General features: G+C 40.8%; 1 protein-coding gene across 21 annotated transcripts in view; it reads left to right on the forward strand.

The window, feature by feature from the left end:
- Positions 1-11,263, forward strand: part of ARPP21 (cAMP regulated phosphoprotein 21) — a 204,553-nt gene that overhangs the window by 151,816 nt on the left and 41,474 nt on the right. For all 21 annotated transcript variants that reach the window (XM_019470231.1, XM_019470242.1, XM_019470235.1 and 18 more), the window contains 3 exons: positions 1,534-1,703; positions 3,286-3,390; positions 5,763-6,026. In XM_019470231.1, coding sequence (XP_019325776.1) covers positions 1,534-1,703; positions 3,286-3,390; positions 5,763-6,026 — 539 coding nt within the window. The remainder of the gene's footprint in view (positions 1-1,533; positions 1,704-3,285; positions 3,391-5,762; positions 6,027-11,263) is intronic.

Raw genomic sequence — 11,263 nt, forward strand, 5'->3', positions numbered from 1 at the left:
TAAAATTTTTTCATGAAAGGTTTTTTTTTTTTTTTTTTTTTTTTTTTAAATCTTTAAAAGCCTTGCTGGACCTTTTCTCTTTCAGTTCTGTCATCATTCACTGAGCCACGGGCAATGCTCTTCACGGCCTCCCTTGAGGGAGCCTGTTATCCCGCTCACCCAGTCTGATTTCCCCAGTCTCCTAAAGTACTTCTGGAGCCTGAGACTCCCAAATCTAGGGAGTCCATGCCATTGTCACCCAGCGTGTTCACAGCAAGAAGCAGGAAATCAGCTAGTGGACGGAACTGCCCTGTGCTGCTCTTCCACTCACTCTAATCATGACCTTTCTCACTGTGAGTGCGAGACATGCCCAGTATAATATGGCGACTTCATCCAGAAAGTCTTCATGCTTTAGAGAGAGAAGGCAAGTTTTCTTTATCTGGTGCTCCTCATACATTTCTGACCATGACTAAAAAGAGGGAGGAACTGAAAGGCTAAGGAGTAGATAGAACAGGTAGACACGCTTGTGGTATATAAATCAGAAGTTCATTATTTCACTATTGCTCTCAGTAACTGAATTCCTCCAGATCTCCCTTTTCATCTCAGATACTCATTCTTCAGTTACCTGCTTTAAATGTTATCACTTCATTGCTAAAATTCCTTTTTTCTCATAGAAATATCTGTAATTCCTTTGATTTATGAATTTATGAGGGAAGTGAAAAGAGAACTGAGGTCACGGAAAACATTTTCCCTACAGAGAAATACCATTTCTTTTTTGCTTGTAAGACAATGACTTGGGTAAACTTACTTCTTTTTTTTTTTTTCTTTTTTTTTTTTTTTAAAAAAAAACCCAAACATTGCTTTTGCAAGGTTACTTCCCCCAGCTAAAATACCTGAAGCAAAAAGAATTCAGCAACTTAGTAGAACTTTGGACAGAATTCGTCCTGTAGATAAGAGATTTTCAAAGACATCTTAAGTGTTTTTTCAGTGATAACTTCCAGTGTTGCGTTTTCTAATTACATAGGGCACAGCTCCCGAAAGTACAGCACTATGTTATTAGAATGTGTAAATAAATTAGTAACAAGGGTGGGTTTGGTTTTTTCCCTTTCCTTACAAACTACGGTGTGTCAGGAGTAGTTGTGTACATTTGACTGCTATTGCATGGCAATAAGATGTACATGAATATTCTCTACCTCCAGTGTTTGCTCCAGCGTTCAATTTTAGTATTAATTGATTCATCATTGAAGGACTTCAAATAACCGTAGCACCTGAATCATCTTATAGCCATGGTAACCTTCCACCCATTCCTTGGAAAGTCATACTGCCAAAACAAATATCTGCTGTCTGCCTTGCCTGCGATTTAAAAAAAAAAAAAAAAAAAAAAAAAAAAAAAAAAGATGGCTGATACCATAATGAGGCATTGAGAGTGACGAGCACTTTACTGTTGTAGCAGGTCAGCTAAAGAGCAATCAGTTAAAGCAAGGCTGTATGGTTTCATACAGAAAACAGTACATTCTTAAAAGCGTTCAGCAAAGGCAGGGTGTTTTGTTTCAGGTCAACCGTTTGTAAATCCTGATGGGACGCCGGCAATATACAATCCTCCCAGTGGCCAGCAGACGATGAGGAACCAAATGGTGGGACAATCTCAGCAGCAGCCTTCATCCCAGCAGCCTCAGCAGGTTCAACAGCAACAGCAGCAAATGGCAAGTCACCTTGTCACACAGGTAGGTGTGGTGGCCATTGGAAAAAGAGAAGAAGGTCTCAGGGATAATAAGGATGACCTAAAGGGTAGGAGGGAAGGATGCAGCTAGACAAAATATCAGGACGTTCTTCTTTTCTTTTGAAACAAATGGGGGCCATGATCTGTATTTGCAATGTGGATGAAACAGATGGAGAGGGAAGATTCCTTTTTCAGTTCCATCTAAAGGATGATTTCATTTTGAAAAGGACTGTTAAGCGAGTTGGTGTATGTCTACATAAATTTATTTTGTAAAAATCGTCCGTAAGTGAAAGCTGAAGCATTCATTCTCAAACTAGTGCAGTCTGTAATTCTCTCCAAAGAGCCAGGGACCTTTCCCTGTCCCTTTCAGCAGTGGTGGGGTTGAGTCAAAGAATCAAGTACAACGCAGGGCTCTACAAATTCTTCCATGTCCGGTTATATCAGGCCCAAGCTGTGGGTAGCCCGCTCTCCGAGCACCCCTGCCCCAGACTGTGGGTCTTCTGCCTGTGCCCCATGTTATGGCCATGACCCTGCTCTGAGCTGGAAGCTCTGGAGCTACAGCAGGAGAGGGGAAGAGCAGCATAGTTTGGGCACAGTGCCACGGTATGTCGGCTCTCTGGCCCCTGGGCTGACTGTGGCGTGCAGCCAGACGTGGCTGAACATGGGCAGAAGGGTTTGGGTCTGGTTCAAACTTAATTTTGTGGATTGTGTGCCTGCTCTCCCAGAGCAGAGCAGGCGGAGGAAACTACTCAAGCAAGAATCCTACATCCTGCTTACTCGCAGAGCAGCCAAGATCTACTATGGTTCTTGTGTGGCTTTATAATTTGGCACAGTTTCATCCCAGGCTACCCAGAAATACAATGTTTTAAATTCAGTGAAGTTGCTTTGATTTTACTGGGACTTAAGTGTTTGTGGTTCTTATTTCTTGATTTGGTCTTAGCAGTTTTAGAAGACAGAGGTAGTACCAAACCTCTGTAAGCCTCAAGTTAAATGAGATTAAAACGAAAGGAATAGTAAAGCTATTCCAAGGTAGTAGTACTGTAGAAAACTGTTCCTTCACTTAGATAAACATCTGCTCCAAGCTAACAAGTCTGTCTCTGTTGTTAATTCGCAGCCTGTTCTTTGTCAATTTTTTTTTTTAGCTATTGTGTTCTGCCAAAGCAGCTTTAAAATCATTATTCCTTTGCCTATGACACACTCGGAGTTAAATCAGTCATTATCAGTAAAATTCAAATATACACTTACACTGCTGCTCTTCCATTTTATCTCTGTAAATTAAATGTAGAATCATAATTTGGCTTTGCCTCACATCAGTAATGAGAAGGTGTAGCTGTGGCCTTATTTAATCTAACAGCCATCAAATATATGAAAATAGGCAGAAAAATGTGTAATAAAGAATTGTTTGGTGTAAGGCTAAAATGAAGACTAAAATCACAGTACCTGACCTCTTGTATTTGGGCTGGCGATGAATCACCTGCATTTTCAGAGCTGTGTTTGTGACCTTTGTTCTCAGTAACAGAGTTTGTTGTTGTTGTCTATCTCTAAGTAGGTTGTATTTATTGTCTTTCACTGTGTTTATTTTACAGCCTGTTCAGGCAATGCAGCCATCTTCTCAGTCAGTCCAATATCCAGCAGTTTCTTATCCTCCCCAGCATCTCCTGCCAGTCTCTCCAACGCAGCAGTTTTCTGTGGTACTAAAGATTTTTTGGTTTTTTTCTTTCCTTGAAGTTGGGTGTGTGAGCATGAGTATGCCTGAGAACCGAGAGCCCCTGGGGAGCACTGCGAGTGGCATCCCATGCGAGAGCCCCATCTAAATCCCCCTTTGCCTTAACACTTCTGGTACTGACAAGCATTTTGTAAAAGCATTCCCACTGATTCTGGTTATCTAACCTGAAGGATGATGTTAGGAGCAGGGCTCCCTACCCGGTTAGCAGAGCCTCCAGAAAAATGTTTTGTTGTGCCTGCGATAGGAGCTTGTGTCTCCCCACTTTATGTCGAGGGAGCTTAAATTGCTAACTTGGGCATTTGAGATTTGGGTTATCCTCCTTTTATATCCACAAAGACTGGAGAAGAGACCTCTAGAAATCATTATTTTTTATTGTATATTATTTTATCAGTATACTAAATCCACTGCCTGGATTTACTCCCTGATGATACCAGAGCACTTGGAAAACAGAGTAGCGGTGAACCAGCTGCAGAAGGTGTGGTATGTTATGCATCATGGCAAAGCACCAATGGACATGTATAATAAAGAAAAATAGAGTGCTCTTCTGGAGTCTGAATCTGGCTTGGTGCTTACAGGGCTACGATTACACTGTTGTAAAAGGAGGCTGACGTTTTAAGAGGCACTACAAGATTTTTTTTCTGTATTTTTTTCTCTTGCTCTGGTAATCTTGTTTGACTAGTAGGAGATGGAAACAAAACTGAACGGATCCTTGCAGCTAAAATAATGTTATTAATGCCTGGTAGATGGGCGGTACCATTTAAAGGACAATAAAAAATGTTCTGTGCTGAACACAAGTTGCATATCTCAGTGCTAATTCTCTTGAAAAGTGTCTTGCAGGCATCTCAGGTTGTTCTAGTGATAGTCATAGGAAGGCTGATATTTTTAGTGGCTAATTTAATAGTGAAACTTCATCTGAATTAATGTCTTCAATGTACATTACATTATACACACAATGTATAAATCATAGGGTTTTGAAGCTCTTGGTCCTTATTGTGCAAATCCAGAGACATTCTAGGCTCAATGAAGTTTCTCATAGAATCTGTGTGCAGTCGTTCGCCATCCAGGTAATGAATATCCTAGCTTTTTAAAGAAACAACTTCAGACAGACAACTTATGAGCCTGAATATGGATGTAGGATGATGGTAAAGTTAATAGCATTACTTTCTTACACCACCTGAAGATCTGCCAGGAATGTTTAAAATGTTGGCCCATGGTATCTGCTCTGAGTGGGAGGGCGAGTCTCTATGCAGTCCCTGGCAGTGCTTTCCACAAACATTTTTTTTTTTTTCCCTGTTTTGAAGTTTCCTGCCAATAAATACATTGTGCAGGATGGTTTTGGTGAATGAACACCACAGGGATATGAACAAAATCGAAGAGGCTCCTTTTAAAAAATAGCATTGATGTTCTAAGTGAAAAGCATTTTTATAGTGCTTATTCCCTATCCGTGAGGGGATATAAGGAAGGGACCGTGATCTGCGTATTAACACATGGTGGAGTTTTATGCTGGATTTATTGCCGTATAGAGTACGTTTTAATTTTGAGTATTTAAAAGTCTTATGATATGGGCACCACATTTGTAAATCTTCGACCTTCACAGAATAAACTTGAGAGCATTGATTAGTATGGATCTCTTTGCAAGATACTGTCTAGAATCCTTGTATCATTACCAGCATGTAATGAGACTTAGGTCCATTGACTTTATTTGGTACATTCATCCTACCATAGATTCCCCCCGGCCCCAGTCGAATGAAGTACTTGGTTCTTTCCAACACTGAATAAAGTGCCTTGAAATAGCAACTGAAGACTTAGCTTTTTTATTACCTTCTCTATGTTTACAACCTTGGATTTTCAAAACAGTCCAAAAAAGGGAAAAGGTCTGCACCTGAATCCTACTGAATTCCTCTTGAGATCATTTTGAAACACAGGTGAAAATACCACCATGTGTTTGGCTGAGGAATTCTGGTTTTGGGGGAAGAGGTATTCACAACATTATTTTCCTGCCCTTTATATTTAAAATGTCTTCTTTTGAACACTGTAAAGTTCACTTGTCATTTTGGAATAAAAGGGGGGGGGCAGGGTAAAAGCCAAAATAATTGGCTTTTGTGCCAAGCGATGCCATTCACCTTGCAGTCTGGAAGTCTTTGTCAAAGCATTTATAGTGATTTTAATTTTAATTGCCTCCATTTTTGTAGATATCCATGCAAAGTTTGGCACATATTTGAGCTGAGTGATTAATTTCCCCCTCATGCTCTGTTTGAACCTATTTTGTTTTGCTAATTTGCGTGTCTACTGCAGACATCACGTCTACATCATTTTCTACTACCTTTTGCCCTGCAGCGAGATGACATGACAACACAGTTTAACCAGATGAGCTTAAGTCGTCAATCATCAGGAGACAACCCCGAATCGCCTTCTGGTCCTGTCTACCCATCGCCTATCTTGCAGCAGCCTGCCCAGCAGACGGGTTACATTATGGCTTCCCCAAGTCAGCAGCTTCCCCCAGGAGGCTTTACAGGTTCAGGTCCACCAGTATCCCAGCAAGTGCTGCAGCCGCCACCACCACCCCAGGGCTTTGTGCAACAACCACCGCCACCTGCTCAGGTAGGCAAAACCTTCGCTACCAGTTTGGCATGGTGCTCATTATAACATCAGAAAGAGGATATTAAAAAATTATCCAGATTCTAGATTATGTATTTTTTTTCCCCTGGTAAAAGCTTAGCAGATTTTTAGGCAGCAAGAAACTTGCAAAGCCTCTATAGTTTCCTGGGTTTCAGCAATTCCTTCCCTATCCTCAAACCATTTTCTGAACGTATGTTCATATTCCAGGACACATCTGCCCATGAATATGAAGGAGGAGGGTGAGTAAATATCCATAGTCCTTCTTCCCTGTGTATATATACCAAAAGAGCAACATGCACATCAGCCCAGGTAGTCGTTAATCATATTTAATTGACTTGAACATGTGAGATGTCACAGATCAGTAATTTTAACTGTCTTCCTGAAGACTGATTATGTTTTACTGTTCACTACCAAACATCTCTACTTGTCTCCTGGGTACCTTTACAGAATATTGAAAGTGATTACTGTCAAGAAGTAAAATGCACAGATGACTTTCTGGCCCATTTTCAAGGCATACACTTTAAAAAGCCAAATTTCTTTATCCAATTATAGATAACTTCATTTAAACTCTACTTTAAAATGGTATTAATAGTATTTCCCCTGTTTTCATTTTATCCTTTGGAAGAAAATATATAAAAAATAAAGTAAAAAATTTTTGTTTACTGTAAAAGTAATGTAAAAGTAGTGTAAACCGTACTGGTCTTTTTGTTTGCCATTTCTTACTGAAAAATCTCCAATTGTGTTTGTTAATGGGATTCTGTATTGCCACAGTAGTGAAGAATTTATACTGTTATAATGTTTTAAGTGGGCTAGAGATCTAGTTAATTAGATGACTAATTAACAATAAAAGAAATCTGAAGACTACTGGATGCTCGCATCCCAGAGAGGACTGTTACATCCATAGTTTCTGTAGTTAGAAACTATGCAGCCATTTTTTGAGAGGAGAGAAGGCTTGCAAAAAATAATTTTTAAGGAGCTGAAGTTCAATATAATGTGACTTTTTTTTTTAATTGAAAATATTGCTAGAAAAAGGTTTCACTGCTTGCCAAATGTAGCATTTTTTTAAAAAATTTTGGAGGAAAAATGACCTGAAGAGCAGAGTCCTCCGATGACTCTGTCTCCCCATCTAGACAGTGACTCCTAAGTGAGTAAGTAGAGGCTGTCCAGGCTTCTCTCCTCATGTATAACCCCCCGGTGCCCTCAGTGTTTTCAAACATCATTTAATCAAACTTCACGACACTTCTAGTGAACCAGATAAATGTGAGCACCTCCATTTAACAAGCTGTCACTGCAGCAGGCGAAGCGATGCATTTCCCAGCCCTGCCGGCCAGGGTTTGCTGTGGGAGCTAAGGGGGCTGCAGCATCGTGTTGCCTGCCGTGGCGGAGACCCCGTGCCGCCTCCTCTCTCCCCCCTCGGGTGAGACCAGGTTTGAAGCCTGCCCTGGGGTCTCTGCTAGACCCCCTCTTGGTTGACTTTGCAGAGGCTGCTTCTGTGGGTTTGCCCGCAGCTCCTGCCTGTGTGTGACTGAGCCTTCGTCGCCTGGGGCGGGAGCGTTGGGTTTCACCCTTCAGGGTGCAGGGTTTTCACTCAGTCTGGCGTAGTGTTACTTTGTGAAGCTGTTTTCCCTCATTAATATTTACTCTGGTGCTACTGGAGAGGCAGATGAACTTCTTCAGAGGACAAGCGATGAGGAGGTGCCTTTTCATACATAGGCTGCTGTAGGACTAGTACCGTACTGGTGTGTCTAATGGCCACTGTTTCTCTGTCCCTACCCCAAATATGGTACGTATGGGTGCTTTCCTCCTATGTTCTAACAAAGTGGAAAGTTACTGAGGGCAGAAACTTCTGGGTTTGTAGCAACTTCAGTTATTTCACTGGGGAATGGTTTGTCCTCGGGGGGTGTAGAAAGGTGAGAAATTCAGCGCTGTCAGCTTCCTCTGCATCCCCTGCACCGCATGCACCATTCATCTCCAGCTTGTCGCTATTCCAAAAAATCCTTGTCTTGTCCAGATACCTGTGTGGAAGAAGGCGCGGGGGGGGGAGGCTGGTCAGTCCCTGCTGCCAGTGTGCCTATACCGTGAAAGCACAGTGGCCTTGGCCTGCTGGGAGGGAGAGGGGGCAGCAGCTTTCTGCGTCTGCACGTGCAAACAGGAACTTCTGATCGACGTTTCAAGTTTTAACTCATTCCTTTCAGCCCTAGAATATGGCATGGTGGCTTGCATGCTACACGTGTACAGCAAATAGGGGATCCCTCTTAGAAAGCTGAGCAAAGCCTTGGGAAATAGTAATTTCTCTGTCCTAACAGCTCAGCTTTCTGCACAGGGCAGCTAGACCCTGACTCCCTGTCCTGCAGTGGCAAAACTTCACTGTGGCAGTGGCTATTGGCAATCTGAATCACCTGTTACTCTTCTGGGCTTAGATGCAATAGTAAGGCTACTCTCAAATGCCAAAGCAGGTTGTCTGAGGCAGGCTTTAAAAAAAAAAAAAAAAGGGCAATAAAAATGGTAATGCAAAACATTGTGATGCATTAATCAATGCAATGCAATCAATGTAAAAGCACTTTTATATCTTAAATGTTGCTATTGAATTTATACCAGTAAAAAAGAGGCTTGACTCTAATGGCTAATTAGTTCTGTAAATGCATTGCTGATAAGTTTCTAGTGGGTTGGCTGTGGGGCCCTGTATGCCATTGGAAAATATCAGAGCAAGGAAAACTTGGGTGGAGGTCCTGTGAGTATGATCATTTCCTTTGGGAAAGAAGGAGAAAGAAATGCTCTCCAGCCTACAAACCCAAAGGTACTGCATTTAAATTATTAGGTTTTGTATTAAAGTTCAATTAGATGTGGCTCTACAGCTGCTCTCCAAGATTCTCTCTTCCAGTCTGTATCAAAGCAGAAGCAGACTGAGTTTGAAATGATATGCCTAAGAAGTGGTGAGAGGATCCCTTGCATTTCTTCTGCTTCTTCCATCACAGCTGTTCCCCAGCTTGACAACAGTCATGATTTAATAACCTGAAAATAATGATCTGTCTTTGTTCAGCCAATTGGGAGAAAAACAAACAAACAAAAAACCCAAATAAAAACAAAATCCAACCATTACTCTTGGTTTGCTTTTAGCAGCAAATTTCTGTTTGCTTTCTGTATCACAAACAGCAAACATACATCTTTACTTTCTCTATTTTCTTCTCTTTTCAATTTTCTTCTCTTTCTGATGGTTCTTCTATAGCACTTAAGGGCTCAGGCACTTCAACAAGGGTCCACACTTGGTTTTTGCAGCACTCTCTCGTTGGTGCTTGTTGTTGCTCTGCCTCTGCAAATGAAGAAATGGGAAAACTGCGAGTACTATGCCAATGGGAAAGCATACACTCCCTTTAAAGTTATTTTCACCTCTGACTCATTCTTTGCGGAAGCTGTACTGGCAAAATCATGTCCAAAAATGAGATGGCATGAATTCTTGGAGAGTGTGGGAGAAGTAATACACATTGAGGGATTTTTCACCTGAATTAATTTTGTATAATCATTGATTTTTTTTTTTAGCTGTCTCTTTGCAGAAGCCCCCTCCTAGAGACCCCACAGCTACCTTAAAACAAAATCTTTATTCATAGCATCTCTAGGAAACCTGTTATGAAAAAGGCTGGGGAGTCACTGCAAGTAAGTGGGTCTTTCCTTAATGATCTCAGACAATTATATTGGAGGACATGCCTGTAGTTGTACACAGGCCATTATTTTTTGTTACTGTTATTGTAATTATTATGGACAATGGAGGGTAGGGAGGAGAGAAAAATCCTTGAAGAATGACTGATCCCAGTCAGTTAGATATTGGGAAGAAACAGTACCTCCATGTGTCCATAGATCACTGTGGTTTCTGTTGTCTTCACTCCTATTTATGTAACTGTAGCTGCCATTAGCAATAGTGTTAGCAGCACTAATGATCTGGATGAAGGTGTTAACCCAAACCTAACTGGTTGTCAGCGATGTTAAGAGAAGGTGGAATACCTGTCTGATGGCAGAATCAATCTGTAAGTCAGTAGGGAGATAGATTAGGAAAGTAAAATCAGCCTGAAAGATGTATGGAATCCTGTTCCTGCCGTGAGGAAATAAACAACATACCTATGAATTTAAGGGATGCTGTTAGTGAGCAGTCCAAGGGAGATGCGGTCTGGTAATGGGTTTCGAACTGTATGTGGACAGAACAAAGCAGCAAGCCAATGCTGTATTGAGTCTCTGCCCATCATCTAGAGAAAAAGCGTATTAGAAGGAGGAAAGAGTAATGCCTGTTAGTGCCATTTCATGAGTGTCTCTGAAGTGATGCACCTAGTCCTGTTACAGTTTAAGTTAACTAAAGAAAATTACGTATATGAGAGAAAAAATAGAGATGCGTTGGAACGGTCAGCCTACAAACAAGGAGGGTATTCACTTTCAAAATAAGAATATCCAAGGGGGTAAGGATCATCTGTCAACTATTTCCATGGTAATTATTAAAGGGGGGGATTTTTCACAGTGTCAAGGATTAAAATCAAGAAACTATGCTTTTAGACTAAAGAACACAGTGTTTATTTAGGTTATGGTCTTAGAAGGGCATATTTTTTTATTTATTTATTTGTTTGTTTATTTTAGGATAACCATATAGCTGTGTTTGGCATGCTTGTTAGTGTAGTGGAGGCTTCCTGGTTCTGTAAATGAAATATGTTGCAGAAGCAAAAGGTCCAAGGTTAGATTGTGCATTCACATGGGAAAGCAATTCAAGTATAATTTGGCATGTCAGTAGGCTACTACAGAAATGCAGTTTTTTGTTGAAGAGCGCATAAGCAGAGGTGTTAGTAACACTGATGTAATGAGAAACTGAAAAATTCAGGAGGGTCAGAGTAGACAATGTAAGTTGATACTTGTTATCTCTGATCCCTCTAATTCCAGTGTTCACTAAAGTAGTATCAGAAAGGACAAATAACATGTTTCAACTACTGACGCAGAGATGTACTCAAGATAAATGAAAATGGATCCTTCCAAACCCCTCAACCATGAAAGACCTATTTTATCCACGTCTGTATTTTACACCAAGCTCTTCTTTTAATGTCTGATCTTGTAATTAAAAAAAAAATCAAAAAAAACCCAACAACAAAAAAAACCCACCCCAAAACCAAACCTCTTCTTTGCAAGTCGTGTGCATGATTACTAGCAAATTCATCCATTACTCTTTCTAAATGAAATGATTTTTTTTT

The sequence above is a fragment of the Aptenodytes forsteri genome, unplaced genomic scaffold (genome assembly GCF_000699145.1).
Source record: "Aptenodytes forsteri isolate BGI_AS27 unplaced genomic scaffold, ASM69914v1 Scaffold398, whole genome shotgun sequence".
Taxonomy (NCBI): Eukaryota; Metazoa; Chordata; class Aves; order Sphenisciformes; family Spheniscidae; genus Aptenodytes; species Aptenodytes forsteri.